Raw genomic sequence first — 23,093 nt, 5'->3', positions numbered from 1 at the left:
TTTTTTTTCAGCAGAACTTCATCTGTATCATCTGTTCATTATTTTTTCACTTTAACCTACTATATCAACACAAAAGGACAGAAAACACAAAAAAAATATAAAATCCGATTTAAAAAATATGTATACTTTATTGCATAAATAACACAAAGATGCTTAACGAACCTTTTCAATAGACTTTAAAAGTGAATATTGGTTCCAAATATTAGGTATAGAAAATGAAAATTGTCATAAATAGAAACTATACTGAAATATTTGACATAAAAGCAGATCTTTACATAGGGTTTTTTCCCCTATAAGTGAGGTAATCAAACACGGTTATCATGATAATTAGAATTCAAACAGTAATACTAACCATCTGCAATTTTACCTCGGTTTATTGTTCTACCGGTAATGGTTACATTCCTAGTACTCACACACAAATCTTTTGTTTCAGAATTATGCTTATATGACATAAACAGTAATGGAATCAACATCACCTGGAACTTAATCTGCAATCCATGTATCTGCTCCAGCATTTTTGGTTCCTCTTTATCTAAGTCTAGTGTCCTCTGTAACTGAAGGCCTATGCAGGTAAAGTAAACACTGCTTTTACACATATTACTGGAATTCTGTGTGAATGTATGCATGATATAAGTCACAATTCATAAGATATAGGCTCAAGAAAATCATATGCATATCATTCACACAAATAAAAACATCCCCTGTAGCCTGTGCAATACCAGCCCAAATATTAAAAAAAAAACTAAAAACAAACGTATCTGCACTAGATACTGATACACAGATTGAGCTGAATAAATTGTTTGACCCATTTTAAGTTTCTCCCATGTTCCTACTTTAAAATATAACATCATAAAGTGGCTCCAAAGAGGCGAGGGTTTAATCATTCCCAAACATCTTCCCCCTGTAATTAAATGAGAACATTTTCAACCATTACCAATAAATTGCATGGGTTTTAGATGAATAAAGAAGTATATGAGTATATGCTTAAGGAAATGACTTGCTTAACCTTGAGGCATTGTTAATGAAAAGACATCGTTATCTGGAGGGGAATGTTCTGCTGCTCTTTTCTGAGGCTTTTTACTGCAGGTAAAATGAAGTCAGTTTTATTCATGAGGCTCTCAGAAAGAAAGTTTAGCTGCAAAGAGCTTTACAGAGGGCAAAGGACATAAATGCTGATTCTTATGCATGACAGGTCCAATCTTATTGCCCTCATCGCCGCAGTGAATGTCTGAAAAATAAAATTCAATACAAGACACACAGGCTTTATATTTTCACATCCAAAAACTCCAAAGGAATGTCATTTTGGTGGTGTTTTGCTTCTGTAGTCCACATTCTCCAAAGTGAGCCTATTTTAAAGTGCTACAGGGGAAATAAAAGGTCTCCACACTAGACTGTACTAATAAGGCTGCGGCATTTGGACATTTTATGCAACAGAATTTTGACAAGCAGAGAAATTCAACGGTAAAAGTAGATACTTAGGCTATCTTTATCTTTAATGGTTTCTTTTTATGACCTTTTCAAGGTGAGTGTAAAGGTCTTCATGCACCAAGAGCAATTAATTCACCTATATTTTTAGACTAATATATGGAGCTAATTTTTTGATAAAACATCTTCCCCATGAGTTTGTGCTGACAGTTTCCTCCTCCATATCACCAGTATTACATGTGTTTGCAAAATCCAATAGTTAGATTGCCTTAAATGTGGTCTAATAACACAATTCACTTAGATACAGCTTAGCCTATGGCGGGTGTGCCAAACTAATTTTCTTCCGGGGGCCACATTCAGCCCTATTTAATCTGAAGTGGGCCGGACCAGTAAAATAATAGCATGATAACCAATAAATAATGACAACTCCAAATTGTTTTAGTGCAAAAAATGACATTAAATTAGACCAATATTTATGTTTACAAACTATCCCAAAAAAAAAGGATGTGAATAACCTGAAAAAAATGAGATTCGTTAAGAAATATAAATACAATTTTATCAGTATTGTGCGTCAACTTATCATTTATACATATGCATTACAGATCCGATCTACAAAAACACAAAACTTTTAGTAACAGGCAGAATATTGTTAAAATTACACTTAATTTTCTTTAGACATTTCAGGTTGTTCATGTTTGTTCAGGATATTCATATTTTATTGTTAAAGGATAGTTTGTTAATGTAAACATTTTCATAATTTACTGTTTTTTGCACTAAATCAAAGAGAAAAAAATTGGTGTTGTCATTATTTATTGCTTATTATGATATTATTTTTGAGTTTGATGCCCTAGCTTGAACTTTGCAAATTCATCCGGGGGGCCAGATTGGAACCTTTGGCGGGCCAGTTTTGACCCCAGGCCGCGTGTTTAACACATGTGGTCTATGGGTTAGCAGGTTGCATTACATTCTCAGTGTTATTTGGACACCAGGGTCATGTGATGTATTTTGTATTTAGTTACAGGACAGTGTTTATTGGCATTAGTTGCAAAGAACAAGATGCATGCACCAGATTTAGCAGAGAAGCTAATTTCCATCTGTTGTCCTGGACAAACGACCAACATAATAAAACATCACAAAGATTAAAGTACTGGGTCATTCCTTATGAAATCAACAGATTTTAAGAAAATTTCCCACCTGACCCTCTCAGATTTTTCTAAATTTTTACATACTTATAGAACATTATATATGATGGGAAAATCCAAAATATATAGATGCTAAAATATGAGGGCGAAAACATCCATATTTAAAGCTATACTGTATGATGTGGCATTTTTACACTTTTCTTTTGTCATCTTAAAATGCTCCTAATAAGTGTGTGTCGCACTAAAGTGTAAAAGAAATCCACCAGGTATTGAAACTCAAAAATGTTTAATTCTCATATATTTCTGATTAAAGTCTGACCAATCATTTTAGTCGGTCCGAATAAAATAATTGGCTGAACCTGACTGAGCCTCCTGTCAATCATCCATTACGGCCATCCAGCATCCGATCCATTATCACCATCTCACATCCGATGGGTCCCTCTGAATCTGACGCTTCACTGGCACTGCTTCTCCTGTCACTGACCACAGTCTACTGTCTAGGATGTGTTTGGATAGAACTGACATGCACATGTGGAAGGATAAAACGGATTTATGAACAGAAACAACTGAGGGGCACAAACGGGAGTCTGATTAGTGAAAGATGGAGATAAAAGTCTGGAAGTCAGCTGTACTGGACTGAACAGGTCTGCATAAAGCTCAGCTTTTATGACGGTGGGACTCGTACAGGTACATGTACATGGTGTCACACATGTAAGATGATGTAGGATGATAATTGTATGGACTATGAAACTTCAAATGTCCACGGAAAATTCGCAGAGGCCGCTCGTTCACAGTGCGCGCGCCCATCCCCTGGGCACTGCAGTGAAGACACTGACCCAGCGCTGCACAGACCAGGTCTACTGATGAAACTGGAGCCGTGGGCCCGCGGCAGGTGGATGATGCATCTGATTACTGAGGGAGGGGTCCGCAGACACGCCAAAACGGAAACCAAAAACTGGTTTTCTGAGTGAACAGAATTAGTGCTGCATATTTGTGAGTTTTTGCAAGCAACGCCATCACAGGTGTGTGTGCTGTGACTGGAGAGAGAGGACAACTTTAGCAAAAACAGAAAAATGAATACAAGAATTCAAAGGTTACGTTGTAAATCACCCAGTCAAAGACAACAGGGCATGGTGGACTGGGAGCAGTTAGATAGTTAGAAGATGGTTAGGTTGTTAGCATGTAGCTAGCAGTTAGCAGCAAACCGTTTCTAGTTATTGGACCACTAGGATAATTTATGATTGGTTTACAGAAGGGATTATGTAATACATCCTTTTTATTTATTTATTTATTTAGAACATGCAAAGAAACAAAACAAAGCAAAATAAGACAAAAACAACAGAACATTTAAATGAACAGAATCTATCTTCAAGTATGTGCAAATCTGAATTTTGCATGGTCGAAAAGGAGTAGGAAGAAGTATGAACTTCAAACCTTAAAACCAATTCACTCTCAATATCATAAAGGTTACAGAAACATAACTGGCAATATTTTAAATTTTAATTGAAACTAATTTCTAGCACTCTTTGCTAGATAGCTTGGAGCTAGTAATAGATAATTACTTTTTTTTTTTTTTTTTTCTTTGAGGTTACCTACTAACTAGCCATATCTAGATAATCTGTTTGGGCTGGAACATGTTCTTATGATTGTTTACAGAATGATCTAATTAAACCCCATCATCGTAAAGTTTATGATCGAGCACACTGCACTGTAAATATTCTACCTACATAGGCTAGTGTGTATTCAGCTTTCCAGAGGTGTTATGAAGGTGGTACAAGGATGTTGGAAAATGTAATAGTGTTACTGATTTTTATGAAAAAGGCACTGATATTGTTTGTTTTCTTGCCATCCTGAACATATAAGAACATTTAATTGTAACAGTAATCATGTTTATGTGCAGCAATTGCCTGTGCGATTAAAGTGCGTTTTAGAAAATGCTACAATGCAGTAAATCCGTCACCTGAGTCGTCATGCATGAAACCATTATGGAGAAAAGTCAGCTTGTTAAATATGCATGTTGCATCTTGATGTGATGTGTTTACCTCATCACATTTGCATAATTGTTCTTCCGACCGGAAAGCAGTTAAAATTAGCCGATAGAGGAAGCTTTAGCCAGCTGCAGGTAAAAAGGTTTACTGAACCTGAGCCAAGAGAGTAGATCCATGTGTGTCTTTAATGTGGACCTTTGACTGTGTGTCTATAATCAGCTCTAAACACTTTATGAAGCCAGTGTGTGTGTGTGTGTGTGTGTGTCGGTGAACACACTGCTGAGGCTGCATGTACCTCACAGACAGGCAGACGTGACCTTTACTTTTGTGGATCTTCATCTGCTTTTTTTTTTTTTTCCATTCTTTCTTTATTTGGAAAAGCAAATTATACAAAACTTCCCTTTTATGGAGGACTGAACCTGCCATATTGAAAAATATATACAGCAATATAAAAATGGCTTGATATATTAATTCATGTGCCAATACATGGTACAAAAAAAATTTAAAAGGCATTTATTTACTTTAACGTTTTATTTTCTGTAGCATTTATTTATTTTTGTCCTTATTTGTATTTTTCCTTCTTTAACTTTTATCCCTGCATTTATTTTTGTATTGTTTTCTTTTTACATTTTCTTTATCTCTTTTTTTTTTTATTAATTTCTATTTTTTATTTTCATCTGACATTTTTTTTATTATTATTCATAGTCATATTTACCGCCCCAGTATTCCCCCTTTTGCATTTTTTTCCTCTATTTATGTCTCCAAGGCCTATTTATTCCTGCGTCTCTATTTTACATTTTTGCGTGTCCTTTTTACATTTCTGTGTGTATAAATAAATGCAGGGATAAAAATTAAAGAAGGAAAAATATAAAGAAGGACTAAATAAATAAATAAATGGTATGGAATGAAATGTTAAAGTAAATAAAGGCCTTTTAATTTTTAATTTTTTTTTTTTTTTTTTTTTGGTACCATGTATCGGTACATAAATTAATTTATCAAGCCATTTTTATATTTCTGTATATATTTTTCAATATGGCAGGTTCAGTCCTCCATACACTTTCAGGTACAATTCGATATCCACATCTCAAATTTGAAAGAAGACGTTAATCCAAGTTTTTAGTCGAATATAGAACAAATAAAATAAAGAAATAGAGACTGGGGCGGTAAATATGACTATGAATAATAATAAAAAAAAAAAATGTCAGATGAAAATAAAAATTAGAAATTAATAAAAAAAAACAAAAAAGGAGCTAAAGAAAATGTAAAAAGAAAACAATGCAAAAATAAATGCAGGGATAAAAGTTAAAGAAGGAAAAATATAAATAAGGACAAAACTAAATAAATGCTACAGAAAATAAAATGTTAAAGTAAATAAATGCCTTTTAATATTTTTTTGTACCATGTATTGGCACATGAATTAATATATCAAGCCATTTTTATATTCCTGTATATATTTTTCAATATGGCAGGTTCAGTCCTCCATAATTGACATCCATTCCAAATTTAACATAGTTTGTCCATTTTGACCAAATAGTGAAAAAACATTCCCTTTGACCCTTCAAACAGAATGTCAACTTCTCCTGAATGTAAATGTCCTGTCCGATGTCGAGCCATTCTTCGGTTGTGGGTGCTTCTGGCTTTAACCATTATCTAGTGATTGTCTTTTTACTTGTTGCCAAAACCATTAACAACAGTTTTTTGTTTTATCTTTCAGAGTCCAGTTATCACATAAAATATCTCCTAAATACAGGGCTTCACATTGACAAGGAATTCATCTGCTATTTTTATTTATCATCTTCATCCATCCTCTTCTGACCATCTGTCAATACTTGAAGCTCATGTATGCATGTAAATTATTTATTGCGTTTCTATTTGCATTACTTCCTGTTGCATTAGACCTATATTCAAGAAGCACTGCTGCTTTTAGACACCTCCTTGTTCTGATGTGACTGGAAACCACTGGTATGTTCAACTCCAGTGGTATGCAACTAAGCAACATAATCCATTGTTATGTGAAATCCGAGCTAAACTTAAGCTGCCGTTCTTATTACTACTGGTTCTGGTACTACAGTCATTTAGTGATGGTGAGAATTCTTCATGTTCAGATACTTTTACACCCATAGGCCTTTAAATTGTTTATTCCTATTACTTGTCTTTTTACTGATTCTCTGGTTAAAATGGTGACAACGTTTGCAGTCATTCTTTTATTCCATTATTAATCCAAATATGACAGTCATCTGAATTTGATTAGTGTCATGTAAACAGCATATTTCTTTTGGATATTCTGAATCAGGCCTGTTCTGGTTTTATTTAAGGATTTTGAGGACATGCACACACAGCACAAGTATACAGTGTGTTCAGAAAATGAATCTAATTTGCACATTTTACTGTAGGTTCTGACACACAGAGTCTTTTTTATGGTCGGCTAGAATGAATGGAATGAATGGAGAAATGGATGTTTCAAGAAAAATGAGCAGCGGACCAGCAGCCGTCTTGTGCTGGCGCCATCACCCAGAATCCTGTGAAGTTGTTTGTCCCTCATGTAATAAGACTATATAACTCAGTGTTTTTCAACCTTAGGGTCGGGACCCCACGTGGGGTCACCTGGAATTCAAATGAGGTCACCTGAAATTTCTAGTAGTTGATTAAAAAAAAGACAAAAAAAAAAAACTTACTGAAGTGGCAAGGTTTCCCTGTAAAAGGATTGACATTATTACAGTGCAAACTTTGGTGCTGCTGGTGGATCTACACCCCAGGTGAGCCTCTAAATAAGACCTTCTTTCCTCCTCATTTCAGTTTAACCCCTTGAACACTGGTTTCAGATGTTTGTGGTGCAAGATTTTCTCAGTTTGAGAAAGAACAGACTGTACCACACAACTTAAAAAGGGGATTGGGAGCAGTTAATGCAGTGTTTTTTGACCTTAGGGTTGGGACCCCACGTGGGATCACCTGGAATTCAAATGGGATCGCCTGAAATTTCTAGTAATTGATAAAATTAAAAAAAAATTTTTTTAACTAACTAATAAAAATTTATATTATATAACCTAAATGTCATGTAAAATTAACATTTATTTGCAACATATTATAGCAAAGTATTACATGATCAAAAACAAATTAATTTTACCAAACAAAAAAAAAAAGTCTCTGTTTTGAATCTCTGGGGTCACCAGAAATTTGTGATGTTAAAATGGGGTCACGAGCCAAAAAAGGTTGGGAACCACTGATATAACTCTTCAAGTGGGAGGGGAGGTGGGAGGAGATGGAAGGAGGAGTAGCTGGGTGGGGGTGTATAGGTGGTAGAGGCTCAGGAACAATTCTGTCTTCGGGTGGGTTTCTATGTTTTTTATGCTTTTATGTTTTTATGCTTTTATATTTTTATGTTTTTATATTTTTATGTTTTTACATGATGGGTAGAAAACACATCTTGTCTTTTAAGTCAACGTCTGTTTAATCTAAGTTATTCACAGCTACTTATACTCTGCATTTATTTGTTTGAGTATTGATGTGGTATGGCTGTGTTTGTGGAGCGGTGACCACATTTTGTATTCTGAATTTCCCCTAGGGGATTAATGAAGTTAATCTATCTATCTAAAAATCCACACTTCTGGTTGGAAAAAAGACAAATATTATGATAGAGCATATCAACAGGTTTCTGCATCTGAACAAATAAGAGCAAAGCTAGAAGGTATTTAAAGAAAAAAAAAAAAAGAATAAATAAGAGGGAAGCCGAGCTCACACAGTGGAACGTCTGCACACAATTCAAAACTTTGACAAAAAAAACCCAAAAAAATTAAAAATCTAAGGTATGCATTTAAACAGGAATGTTAGGACAATATTCATTTTTCCTGTTAAGCCTCATTAAACGGCTTATTAGGAATTTTCTTCTTTCAGAATCAGGGAAAAAATGTATTTTTTTGAGCATGTGAAGTTAGTCATTGAGTAAGGACATCCCATCCCATGTATCACCAGTGTATAATGACAGAAATCCTGATATCACACATTTCATTTCATATTGACTATACATACAGTTGTGCTCATAAGTTTACATACACTGACAAAATGCATATGGGACGGTCTTAGATGTTCCAACATGTCAATGACCCAAAACACAAGGCCAAGTCCACCTGTCACTGGCTACAGCAGAAAAAAGTGAAGGTAAAGGAGTGTCCATCTCAGTCTCCTGACCTCAGTATCATTGAACCACTTTGGGGAGGTCTCAAACATGCAGCTCATGCAAGAAAACCCACAATCTTACAGGAACTGAAGGTGTTTTGCCAAGAAGAATGGGCAGCTTTACCATCTGAGAAAATAAAGAGTTCAGCCACAACAACCACAAAAGACTTTAAGCTGTTATTGATGTTAAAGGGGCCAATACAGAGGATTAAGAACTAGGGTATGTCAACTGTTAATCAGGGTTATTTGGATAGTTTCTGTTGTCAGTATGATTAAAAAAAAAAAAAAAAAAAAAAGCAAATCGGCTAAAATTTGCTTAGAGGTCTTATTTCTGTCTTTGTGCATAAGAAATCAATAGAAGTGAATCCCCAAAGGAACTTTGTGTTGGTAAATGCAAGTTATGCAAATTTACAGGATTTCAGTTCTGTTCAACATGTTGATGGTCATATGAACTATGTTTTCAGGTCAAAAATGTCCTATTTCATCACATTTAATGCTATATTTTCATGTCACAAATAGCCAAGTTATATTTGAACTGAATTTACCTGAAAAACAAATATTCTATTTTAGATTCCCCAATTTTTCTTACAAGATTCTATCCTACATATCACATGTTTTATTTTTACAGGTTCAATATGGAGTATGTGCTGATCCATCCTGCTTATGTTACGCCAATACATACATGAAGAATGTCACACGTCACTTTTTAAATCAACAGTTTTCTAATAATAAGGATTTTTATAAAGAAATAACAATTCTATATTGTTATTTACTCTTTAGTATGATGATAAACTATACAATAAATAATTCTGATCCTAGTTTTTGCACAGGGATCATTAGTGGAAACGGTGACATGGCTGCCGAGCATCAGTATGATGGGATCTGTAACAACCATGTCACATCCGTCCACTGCCACATTTTGTGTTTTTGTGTCAGTTGTTGTTGTTTTAGATCCACAATACTAACATTTATGAATAAGAGGAGAATTAGCAATTGTAAGTATATAAGTTTGTTCCTAATAAAGTACTGGTACTGACCAGATCATCATGGGTAATGTCACGTCCGTCCACCAGCAAAAGTTTTCACGTACACGTGCTATTCAAAATCCAATATTTCTGAAAATATAGCTTCCACTGTCAAATAATATCAGTAGTCTGTGCACAAATGGATTAGCGTTATTTCAACACAGTTCTATGCATTTCTTACAACTTTTTTTTTTTGACAAAAATGGCCACTCATTTGACCCCCTAAGTACATTTTAGCCAAAATACATTTGTTTGATAATAAATGTCTTCATCCAACCACTAGCCACGAGTGAAAGAAAAGATTTTGTATTATCATTCGTATTCTCTGAAAAATGGCCAAAGAATCACAAATTCTGCTAGGATGAGCACAACTGTAGCATAATATATAGCACCTTTTCTGTAAACATAACGAATTAATAGTTGATATAAAGCAATGACATGGAAAGGCCTATGTCTGATTAAATTGTAAATTCTGTTTTGCTTTTAGATTTACTCATGTATGACTCTGTGGATCCAGCGGTGTGAAACGGAGGCAGATTCATCCATCTTCATATAAATTCTTTTGACTGAGAGCAGAGAGCTGCAGAAGGAAAATATGTATTTTCAAATTCTGCTGTTTTTATACCCCCCCCCCAGTTTCAGCCCCTGCACCATTTTAAGCCACAGTTTTCATACTTGGCGTGTCTATGTCAGATTGCTGTACTGTTCACACTACATGAGTCTTATAAATAATAACACTGAGGCTCAGTGGTGTGTAACAGGACAGAGTGTTTAAGAGTACACAACCATAGTGCATTTGTGTTCCACCATTTCCATGTTTGACAGTAAAAGCCCTAGACCTGTATGCTGCGCGACCGTACTTAAACTCACTCAGAACATCGTGATCCATCAGAGGAAAAGATGAAGCAGACTGGCTGCAGAGATGCAGGCTGGTTTTCAGGAGTAATAGGATGAATTAACTTTGCAGTCAAGGCAGGCGGGTCGCTGCCTGTGGCTTAGATCAGGACAGTGTGCTCAGCATACAAACGCATGCACGATCAGTCTGGGTTCGTGGATCTGCTGCAGATCACACTTTATCGCTGGTTTATCACATCACTGCAGTTACATGTCAAAATATATTTATCACCTCAGGATTTTGACTTGTAAACAGGCCCTCATATTGAACCTGTGATATTATCGATGTTTATGATGCATCCACGCGTTTCTCATAATGCATTTTTGAATAAGTGACATGCAGAGAAGGGAATAGGCTTTGATTTGCCTCTGATCTAGACCCCCACGTACAAGCTCCTCATCTTTCTACTGCTCAGATTTCTCTTCTTCTCTTTCATCATAAGTGACAGGATTTTTTTTGGCTGTTCAGGGAATGAATTCAGCAATAGTGCTGCATTCCAGGCAGGTTTTTGAGCCCGTAAATCATGACTTCAAACCACGACTCACGACTTTGTAACTGCCGGAGCGCAAGGAATTGTGGTAGTTAGATGTAAACAAACCAGCATAGCGGACCGTACGGGGCTTATGCTCATTTACAGTCATTTCTATCCCTGAGGTGTTTGCTCTTTGCTTATCTGAGGGAAACAGAGGAGGAAAAATGGCGCATAACACAGGAGAAGCTGTTATACCTTTTATGTTGCATTATTTGTATGTTTGGATACGTATTTGGTATGAATTTATTTACTGCACTCAATGGACTGAAAATCAGCTAACGCTAGAGTAGCTGCTGATTATGCAGAACATTTGCAAACAAATAACATTAGTGCTTTACCTTAGTTTAATAAACAATCTGCATAGACACCGCATCCATGGGGGCGGCCATTGTTGTTTGACGTCAGAGCTTAGAACTGGGAGTACATCGATCTAGTATGAGTTCACAGGTGGGAAGTCACAGGTTTGACTGCCGTTCCAGTGCATTTTCACCAGCAGAATTTTGAAAAAACTCGAGTTATGGGTGGCCTGGAACACAGAAATAAACAAACACAACTACATTTTATTCAAGCATAACATCAGAAAGATTACACACACTTGTCGCGCCCAGATGTTTCACCTAGTTGAGTGTATCCCACTTGACCCAAGGCCTTATGGCAGCGACCTGTTTTTAATTTCCACCCCAGGGTCTTTACTGCATGTCATAACCCCTGTGTCTCACTAATTTTCCCATCTCAGTGCAAACTTAAACCTACATTGGGTAGAACTGAGTCATTGCCACCGCTAGTACATTTATTTATTTATTTACTTACTTATTTTGATATTTAATGTGCATGTACGTTAATCATAAAAAATGACCAATGAGACCTAACCCTTTTTAATGTGACTGTAACAGTGACTAAATGACATCAGTCTAATCTTAGGTAATGCTGCTCATTCATTCAAATGAACACGTGAGTCTTTTCATTTTGTGAAAGAAAAAAAAAGTATTTGTTTGTTTGTTGCCTTCAGGCAGATCTCTTGCTTGCATGTTGAAGAACACTAACATGGAGTGTGATTTGGACACCAAAATGTATGATACAGCAGATACAGCATATCATATATTTTGTTATTCAAAATATGATACAGCACATATATAGCATATATATATATATATATATATATATATATATATATATATATATACTTTATATATTTATATAAATACCAAATTTCTTATTTTTGTCTTTTTCTCTCTCTTCTTCTCTCTTTTTCTATTTTTCTCTATTTTTCACTCATTTGTGTTTTTTTTTCTACCTTTTTTTCTCTGCACTTGCTTGTATCTTATCTTATCTTATCTTATCTTATCTTATCTTATCTTATCTTATCTTATCTTATCTTATCTTATCTTATCTTATCTTATCTTATCTTATCTTATCTTATCTTATCTTATCTTACCTTACCTTACCTTACCTTACCTTACCTTACCTTACCTTACCTTACCTTACCTTACCTTACCTTACCTACATTGTCATTAGGGATGTGTATTGGCAAGAATCTGGCAATACGATACAAATCACAATCCTAGGATCACGATACGATATATCACGATATATCATGATATTATTAAAAAGGCAATTTTTTGTTCGTTCCTTTTTTAAAAATGATTATTTCCTGGAAGAATTGAATGACACCTGAAATATGCACAAATACTAAACACATTTTTATGTGATCAAAACAGGATCTAATGCTATATCACAAAATGTTCCTGTGTTCAAACTTAAATTATATTTTACAGACATTACAGTTTAACATCCTGTTCAAATGTTCATATTCTGTTAGTTCATAACTAACATCATAACATTATTTTTGTGCAATCCCAGCAAAGGAACTAACATCTGCCTCTCTCAGACAGTAAAAAGGGCTTTTAGGATGCTTCAAATAACCATTATTTAATAAAACAGTGATAAATAGTAATAAATAAAATATAAACAAAAAACAAAAATCAACCTCCGCCATATCGGCATTTGAATAAATACCTAAAACTATCCATACAGTACTTTTTAATATCGATACAGTATTGTGAAATGAAATATTGCAATATATTGCAGAACCGATATTTTGTAACACCCCTAGTTGTCATACCATTCCTGTCTTGTGTTTCCTTCCAGGTGATGCAGCACCCCAGTGAAGGGGCCCAGGTTTTGGGGCTCCACAGCCAGCTGAAGGACGCCTCTGTACCTGTGGCTGAGGTCAGAGTCTACTCCTTATCCAGCCAGCCCATTGACCACGAGGCACCCAAAGCCAAGATGTCTGGTAAGTTGTTTTTTTTTTTTTTTTTATGCCAGTCTTTTTGCCCTTTCTCCGTTTCTTTCTTGTGTCGTCTTAAATTAAATTTTCTGTCTTTTCAGATCGTTCTCCAGACATCGACAACTACTCTGAGGAAGAAGAGGAGAGTTACTCTTCAGAACAGGAGGGCAGTGACGACCCCATTCATGGACAGGTAGTTTCAGATCAGATTTGCAACAATTTGTATGTTTTCATCTTCTAAATAGAAAAAAGCTGCTAGGGAAATGAGCTGAATGGCTGTAGAGTATGTTTGGCTGAAGGTAAACAGGTTGTCAGTCTTTGCCCCCTTTTTTTTAATCCTCAATGGTTAGTGTCTCTTATCCCATCACCTTTTTCTCTTGCTAGTTTCTGAGAGTGAATGGAGGCTCTGCAGGGGCTTTGAGGATGATTCAGTGCCCGTTGGTGCAAGAGATTGGAGGAGGAATTGAAAAGAGCAAACAGACAACAGCAGAGATAAGGGGGGAGCAACAAGGCTTTTGAGACCAGATTGAAAACTGTAAAAGGAGGATAATTGAATGTTTGGGGGACAGGGAGGGTAAGGGCAGGCTGTGAGAGCAAAGGATGCAGGGAAAAAAAGATGAACAGATATGATTTGCAGTCTCTACCTTAAAGCTGAATAAATCCTCTTGTTAAATTTTTAAGAGTGTTAAAAACCCCCCAACAAAAACACAAAAGTATTACAGTATAGTGGAAACTGCTTATAGGAATTGTGGTTGGATTGATGACTTTATTTGGATCAAAAAGTCTGGAACAGAACAATTCCTCGGTAAGAGCTGTTTTAAATTGGGGTTAGATTAATGGGCTTGGTTGAAGGAAAAATGGTCTGATGGCGGCCAGTTGACATAATTTAGTGCCTCAAGTGGAAAAAGTAATAGCACAACACCTAGATTTTTACAGTAAGTTGTTCAGTTCAGTCACAGATTTATCGGTCAGAGTTTAATCTTCTGTGATCGACGTATTTATTTATTTAAAGGAGTGATATTTTGCTTTTTTCAATGGAATTATGCATTTTCAAACATGTCCCTGTGGTCTACATAAACTGTAAATGCTCTGCTTGGGTCTGAGTTCTTCATTAATTCATCTCCACAGGTCCAACTTCAAAACTATCTCTGAGTAATGACACCAGAAAGGTCATTTTGAGCGCTGGCCCTTTAAATGCAAATGAGTCACTTCGCACCCCGCCCCCTCCAGGTTGTTGACCATGCTTTCTGTCCCATTCAGCCACTTGTGTTCGTTAATACAACCAACAACTGAACAGTTTAGGTAATCGACTCAAAGTTTGAACATATTTTCAGTTTTTACTTCAACTGCTGCTGCTGACAAACAATTATGTCGTACTCTGTGAAATGTTCGTCAGAAGTCTTGACCTTATATGTGCAAATGTCGTGTCGTAACTAGTTATAAAATGTAACAAATTAAGCAGGAATTAAAACAGGTTGTAAAAATCCACTAGATTTTTGCCAACATGAATATAAATAAAGATAGCTTTGCAGCACCTGGAGGGTTCAAATTCAAACTTTTTGAACTATTAAGGTCCAAATACACAAATTAAATGAACCAAAGACTAATAAAAGTGGGTTTAGCAAAATATGACCCCTTTAAATGTGGTCTAATGACACAATTCACTCAAATACAGGTTAGTCTATGGTTAGCAGGTTGCATTACATTCTCAGTGTTATGGTATGTATGGTACGGTGCCAGCTGAAAGGCAGCATTTTAGCAAACCAAAAACTGTGGTTTTCTGAATGAACTAAATCAGAATCAGTGCTGCATATTTGTGAGTTCTTGTGAACAACTCCATCACAGGTGTGTGTGATGTGACAGGGCTAAAGGGGCTTTGCAGCACCTGGAGGGTTCAAATTCAAACTATATGAACTATTAGGGTCCAAATACATAAATGAACCAAAGACTAATAAAAGTGGGTTTAGCTAAATATGAGCCCTTTAAAGAGCATCTGTGGGTGAAACTGTTCTCGGTAAGCTGGTCAATAATGCTCATGTGGAGAGTGCAGTTTTTCGTTTAAGAAATTGCACAGGAAAGCCAACACAAGCATTAGCGTTACCTATTTCTTAAACATGCATTGCTGCATGAATAGCTGAACCTGAATTATTAACCTAATGGCTAAGATGTACGGCGCTAAAGTGTTACTTTTGTGTTGCTTCCACAATAAAGAAAGTGCTAAACAGATCCACAAGAGCGATGCTGTCTGCCTCAATGTGCCAGAATCAAACATTCTGGACATGGAACAAATCTCAATGCACTTAGCGTGGCACCGTTCCACTGCTGTTCCACTGATTTAATGTTTAGATACAGCGAACAGAACAGTACAAATGCTCATGTCAGGCTAGGAGGCATGACATCCAGATGCTTTGACAGTGATAGAGTAGAAGAGCCAATGGCTGCTGTTTGGACCTGTGCAGATTCAGAACCTTTATACGGTGCATGAAGCTAAATTTCTTAATGCTAGCTGTAGTGGTGTATCTTATGACTAGACATGGGGTTTATATTATTACCCTGCCCCCCCCCCCCCCCCCCCCGAAGGGCAGGCAGGGGGTGTTGTTTTGGGTTCAATTTGTGTGTTTGTTAACACTCCAGCAACAAAACTATTGGTTGAATTCATGTCAAATTTGGTTTATAGATTACCAGTGACCCAGAATAGATCTAATTTCATTTCAGGAAAAAGTAGGTCAATGTTAAATTTTTGGAGGAATTTTTTTAAATCTTTTTTTTCCCCATTTACTTATAATGGGCAAAATTTGACATGTCTGTAGCTGCAAAACTATTGGTTGAATTCATACCAAATTTTGTTCATAGATTTCCAGTAACCCAGACTGGATCTCATTATATTTTGGGAACAGCAGGTCAAAGTTCACATTTTGTATGAATTTTTAACCCTTTCATGTATAGTGGTCACTACAGTGGACAGTTATTCGAGACCTGTTCTCTTGTATATTCATGAGTTTAGTTGTTTCAGTTCCATATCAGCCAACACAGTGGACACTTATGCATCATCCCATACACTGCAATTCATACAATTACTGTAACTTTACTGTTCTTGATAAACCTGATCTGCACTAACACGTTTGAGTGTTTTTTTTTTTTCATATTATCTCCATGAAGAGAGTAATAACTAGTATTAAAGTATGTCAAAATCACACAAAACATCAGATTAGCAGCATTAAAAATGTTTTTATTTCATAGTTTTCTCACAGAATATCACTTTTTGATATTGCATTCTTTGCTTCAAAAATTAAACACATGGTGTCCAGCTGAGTGGACATTTTTGTATCTCCATGAAAAATAAGTTAATTGAAGAAAATTTCAATCACATAGTTTGTTTTATACCTAAATAGGAATAAAAACACTGGGGGGAAAAAAATCTTGACTGAGGTTCCCGTAATTCATGTATGAAAGGGTTAAAATATTCCCATTTACTTATAAGGGGTAAAATATATGTGAGGGGAGGGGTTTGTTGTCCCTGGCATCACAAAAATCAAATATGTGATCCAGTTTTTTAATTTTTTTAGTATGTTGAAAAAAAAATAAAATATTATTATTATTTTTTTGGTTTTTGCAACCAAAAAAAATGGTTTGTTTACATTACAAACATGGCATTTAAAGAGTTAAAAAATGTGACAATTATTGAGTATTTGGTATTTTTATTTACGGCTCAAGTTTATGAAATAGAAAAAAAGTGTAAAAGAATTAAAAACAAACTGTTTCAAATGATTTTAATTTTTTTTATTCCACAAGTGTGCGAAAAAGGCATACTTGGTGCTTAGTAAGGGCCTTGCTGGACAGGATACCGGAGGGTTATTATTATTATTATTATTATTATTATTATTTTATTTTATTTATTTATTTATTTATTTTTAGTGGTATAAAATACATACTGTGTTAAAAATGACTTCCTTACAGGATTGCAGTATATTACACAATATATTGAGTCATCTCTTTATCATCATTAATCAGTATCTTAATAATGACATGTATTGCATCACCAGATTCTTACCATATACTGAGTTTCTCAGAGACGTTGAGTTCACACACACATTCTGAGTCAATATCAAACAGCAAAAACAACCAAATCAATCATGTGAGATTTGGGTTGTAGTTGTTTTGAGGCACATTTAGTCTTCAGACAAATAGAATAATCAGATAAATAAAAGTGCCAGTGCTGTGGTCTGAATAGTGCTACTGATCACAAAAAGAGATTTCTAAAAACTTTGATTGTTCTTTCCCCTTTCCTCTTGCTTTGTCTCTCTTTTAGTATCTTTACGATGAAGAGGAGGAAGTGAGGAAGAAGAAGCCGAGGCGTAAACTCCCTTCCAACGCCGCCATCACCAGAGTAAGAAAAACATCCCCCTCACCCCGCTCATCCATCAACACCCTCACTACCTTTTCTCTCTGTCCTCTCTGGGTTTTGTATTTGCTCGTTTTTTTCAGTAAAGCAATTTGCAGTGGACCTGCTTCATGAAAAAAAACAAAAACCCTTTTCAAACTAGAAAAGCACTCGGAGAGCGCAGACCTCCGCCAAGCGCAAAAATTCCCCACATAATCGGTGATACAAATCCTACATTTATTTTTTAAAATAAAATCCGCCTTCTGGATCAGATCCGGATCAGCCTTTGAAATGTGATAGAAGACCCCACTGTCAATTCCTGAGTTAAATTTCATGAGTTTTGGTCAATAATTAAGCGAGATATTGGGAAACGAAAATTTTGGCCCCATTTACCACAATGTTAATGAAAATTTCAAAGTGATCCAGAATCAGGATTTCTTCCGGAACACCCCCAAAAGTTAATCATTTCTTCCTTATCCCATTGCCAACAAACCCTGAAAATTTCATCAAAATCTGTCCATAACTTTTTGAGTTATGTTGCACACTAACGGACAGACAAACATACCCTGGCAAAAACATAACCTCCTTGGCGGAGGTAATAAATGCGATTCAACTCCGCTCCCCGACCCCCTCCTCTTCTCACGCCTCTTGCTGTATCTCATCTGACCTCTGGTGTTTGCTCTCATTCTTATCTGCCTCTTACTCTCTTTCTTTTCCTTCCTCTGGTTTAGTTGAATTTTGTATAACGGCTTACTGACATGGAATGACACTTACACACACTGGGAACACAGATTAACACACAAAATGCAACCTTGGAATTTACCGAGAACCTGAAATGTGACATAAGGAGAGCAGCATACAGTGTGTGTTTATGTAACAGTGGCAGGAGTTGGACTCAGCAGGTTACTAATGGACAGGTTTCAGTGAGATTGTCACTGCTGCTACCGTACACCACCACTTGTGGACACACACTGCTTATTCACACCTTATCCAATACAGCTATAATTGAATGCATAATCCCAATTCTAACCATAAAACCAAGTCAGAACCCATGAAGCATTTTTCAGGCAATTTCTAGAGAAGCACCAGAGATACATTTTATCTGGACCCTGTGTGTGTCCATATTTTGACAAAAGGGGTGGAGCTGTGGGTGGCCAGGGGTAATGAGCGCACTAATGCCAAGGCAAGTTTATTTGTATAGCACATGTCATGTACAGGACAATTCAAAGTGCTTTACATAGAACATAAAAGCATCACAGCAGAGGCATAAAAATGCATTTAAGATGAGAGAAAGTTAAAATAAAAAAAAAACATTAACAATTAAAATTAAAATAGACATTAGAATCTATGCTAAATACTAGCTGACTCACTCTGTAAAATGACCATCGTTATAAATCGTAGCGTAACAAAGTCATTTGACAGTGTTGTTAGTGTAAGCTAAAAGTGCATTAGTGTGTTTGGAAAAAAGATTCAAAGATTTAAAAGATTTTATTTGCCATTTGTGCATACATGTACACATAAGAAGTTTTGTACAGTCATTCAGGGAGTCAGATAAAAGGTACTAGAAAAAACACAGTTCTGTAAAAAAAAAAGTCCATGTATATCTATGAAAGTGCATAAAAACCACTAAAAATGCATAAAAACCAACCGAGGAGACAATAAAATGAAATAAATAAATACACTGCAAGGAGGTAGTCAATCTACAACGAGCTTATATATACATACACACCTACATACATGCATACACATCGGCTAAAATTTGCTTAGAGGTCTTATTTCTGTCTTTATGCATAAGAAATCAATCTAAGTGAATCCCCAAAGGAACTTTGTGTTGGTAAATGCAAGTTATGCAAATTTACAGGATTTCAGTTCTGTTGCAACATGTTGATGGTCATATGAACTATGTTTTCAGCTCAAAAATGTCCAATTTCATCACAATTAATGCTATATTTTCATGTCACAAATGGCCAAGTTATATTTGAACTGAATTTACCTGAAAAACAAATGTTCTATTTTTTAGATTCCCCAGTTTTTCTTACCAGATTCTGTCCTACATATCACATGTTTTATTTTTACAGGTTGCAATATGGAGTATGGTGCTGATCCATCCTGCTTATGTTACGCCAATACATACATTAAGAATGTCACACGTCACTTTTTAAATCAACAGTTTTCTAATAATAAGCATTTTTATAAAGAAATAACAATTCTATATTGTTATTTACTCTTTAGTCTGATGATAAACTATACAATAAATAATTCTGATCCTAGTTTTTGCACAGGGATCATTTGTGCAAACGGTGACATGGCTGCCGAGCATCAGTATGATGGGATCTGTAACAACCATGTCACATCCGTCCACTGCCACATTTTGTGTTTTTGTGTCAGTTGTTGTTGTTTTAGATCCACAATACTAACATTTATGAATAAGAGGAGAATTAGCAATAGTAAGTAAGTAATAGTAAGTAAGTAAGTTTATTCCTAATAAAGTACTGGTACTGACCAGAACATCATGGGTAATGTCACGTCCGTCCACCAGCAAAAGTTTTCACATACACGTACTATTCAAAATCCAATATTTCTGAAAATAGAGCTTCCACTGTCAAATAATATCAGTAGTCTGTGCACAAATGGATTAGCATTATTTCAACACAGTTCTATACATTTCTTTTTTGACAAAAATGGCCACTCATTTGACCCCCTAAGTAAATTTTAGCTGAAATAAATAAATACACTGCAAGGAGGTAGTTAGTCTACAACCAGCTCATATATATATATATATATATATATATATATATATATATATATATATATATATATATATATATATATATACATACACACCTACTCACATGCATATACATACATATACACACATACATGTACACATATACAGATACATTATATTGCACTATGCCCAGTTTATTTTGCTGTAAATGTGATTTATCAATAAACAGATTCAACGTGGTATAGAAAATGACTTTATGAAGTTCATTGTAAATGTTTTGGAACCAGTGTTTTGTGGAGCAGCATCCAGTGGCTGTCATAATAACATACTAAGGCGCAAGTTTAAGTTTTGAACTGAAGTCCTTGTCTCTTGCCAAGAAACAGTATTAAGTTATTAACTAAATGTTTGTGCGGTAGTTATCCTGGTACTTTTGGATCTTTGAACGTCAGATCAGATGACATGCTGTACATTTCACCATTAAATACATGAACAGTAATGATCCTTTTTAATCAGCCAGTCATTTTCATATTTGATCTCAAGGCTGCAAGCATATGTAACATACAACAGCAGGACAGCAGCAGTGGACAACAAGTGGACCTGGGGACCTCTGGTCACTAAGAGCAGGATGTGTGTGTGTGTGTGTGTTTGTCAAGGTCAAGTTTATTTATATAGCACATTTAAAACAACACAAAGTGCTGTACAAACCTGCAGATACAAATGCAAGATATGCTAAAACTAGTAAAATAAGAAAAAATACAAGATATACTAAAACTTCTTCTCCCCCTCTCCCCCAGTCCCTATCTCTATCGCTCTCTCTTTTTCCCCTTCTCTACTCTCTCTCTTTAACCCCAACTGGTCAAGGCAGACGGCCATCCTCCAGGAGTCTGGGTCTGCTCGAGGTTTCTGCCTGTTAAAGGGAAGTTTTTCCTCGCCACTGTCACCAGTCACAAGTGTTTGCTCCTGGAGGATTCTGTTGGGTTTCTGTAAATTGACTTAGAGTCTGGTTTTGACCAACTCTATATATAAAATGTCAAGAGATAACTTTCTTGTGATCTGGTGCTATATAAATAAAATTTGATTGATTGAGTGATTTAATTGGTTTTCCCCTGTAAGTCGCTTTGGAAAAAAGCGTCTGCCAAATGCGTAAACATAAACATAAACATAAACATAAAACTGATTAAAAAATAACAAAAATGAATACACTGTAATAAGATAAAAAGCACCAAAAACACAACCAGAAGATGAAAGCCACAAACTTGTATTAAAAGCCAGTGCAAATAGGTGTGTCTTTAAAAGAGATTTAACGTGTGTGTGTTTATGAGACAGCTGCCCCCCCCCCCCCACACACACACACACACACACACACACACACACACACAGACATGATAGAGGTCTCTCATCTGAACATAAAATGGCAAAAATGTAGCAGTCAATAATAGTTGGTGAGATAAATTTTCAATACAGCTTTTATGATGAAGTAATAAACATGAAATCTGTTTTTTTTTCCCATAACCTTTATTGAAGCGACACCAAGTGACAAGGAAACATATATATACAATAATATACAATATTTACACTTACATTAAGTCATCATAATGTGGGGGAACGGGGGGGGGGGGGGTTAAGATATATGACATGTAATATATAAAAGAAGCAAAATGTCTGTTTGACCAGGTTGTATGAATCAATGTCCTGTCCTGGTTGTGTAAATGTTTTGTGTGTAGTGGAGTGTGTAATATGTGTATGTGGTGTGACTGTTGTGATGTGGGCTTCTCAAAAAACGGATGTGTACATGTTTAATTGAAAGAGATGGTCTATGTCACAGGTGTCAAACATGCGGCCCGGGGGCCAAAACCGGCCCACCAAAGGGTCCAATCCGGCCCGTAGGATGAATTTGTGAAATGCAAAAATTACACTCAAGATATTAACAGTTAATCCTTTTACTTTAGGGGCCATATTAAGCCCTACTTTAGTCTCAAGTGGTTCAGATTAGTAAAATACTACCATGAAAAACAATTCCAAATTTTTCCTCTGTTTTACTGTAAAAAAAAGTGAAATTACATGAAAATTTACAAACTAGCCTTTCACAAAAAATATGAAAAACCAGAAATGTCCAAAGAGAAGTAAGTGCAATTTTGCTAATATTCTGCCATTTACTAAAATATTTTGTGTATTTGCAGATCCATTGCCATCTGTAAGTTGTAATGCACATTTACAAATGATAAGCAGAGGCAGAATAGAGTTAAAATTGCACTTATTTTTCTTCATAAATTTCAGTTTTTTCATGGTTGTTCATGTTATTCACATTTTTAAAAGGACAGTTTATAGATGTAAACATTTCCATAATGTAATTTTACTTTATTCACTATAAAACACATTGAAATGTTGGGAGTTGGCATCATTTATATATTATTATGTTATTATTTAACTGGTCCGGCCCACTTCAGATCATATTGCGAGGATATGGCCCCTGAACTAAAATGAGTTTGACACCCCTGGTCTATGTAATCCGACTTA

The 23,093-nt window shown here is 35.6% G+C and overlaps 1 protein-coding gene across 3 annotated transcripts in view; it reads left to right on the top strand.

Annotated features, from left to right (window-relative positions):
- pacs1 (phosphofurin acidic cluster sorting protein 1) overlaps positions 1-23,093 on the top strand; it is a 146,788-nt gene that overhangs the window by 85,033 nt on the left and 38,662 nt on the right. For all 3 annotated transcript variants that reach the window (XM_030162059.1, XM_030162058.1, XM_030162057.1), the window contains exons 5-7: positions 13,329-13,473; positions 13,569-13,660; positions 17,777-17,854. In XM_030162059.1, the coding sequence (XP_030017919.1) occupies positions 13,329-13,473; positions 13,569-13,660; positions 17,777-17,854 (315 nt within the window). The remainder of the gene's footprint in view (positions 1-13,328; positions 13,474-13,568; positions 13,661-17,776; positions 17,855-23,093) is intronic.

Source organism: Sphaeramia orbicularis, chromosome 18 (genome assembly GCF_902148855.1).
Source record: "Sphaeramia orbicularis chromosome 18, fSphaOr1.1, whole genome shotgun sequence".
NCBI lineage: Eukaryota > Metazoa > Chordata > Actinopteri > Kurtiformes > Apogonidae > Sphaeramia > Sphaeramia orbicularis.
The sequence above is the reverse complement of the archived record's forward strand: the minus strand, read 5'-3'. Positions and strand labels throughout refer to the sequence as shown.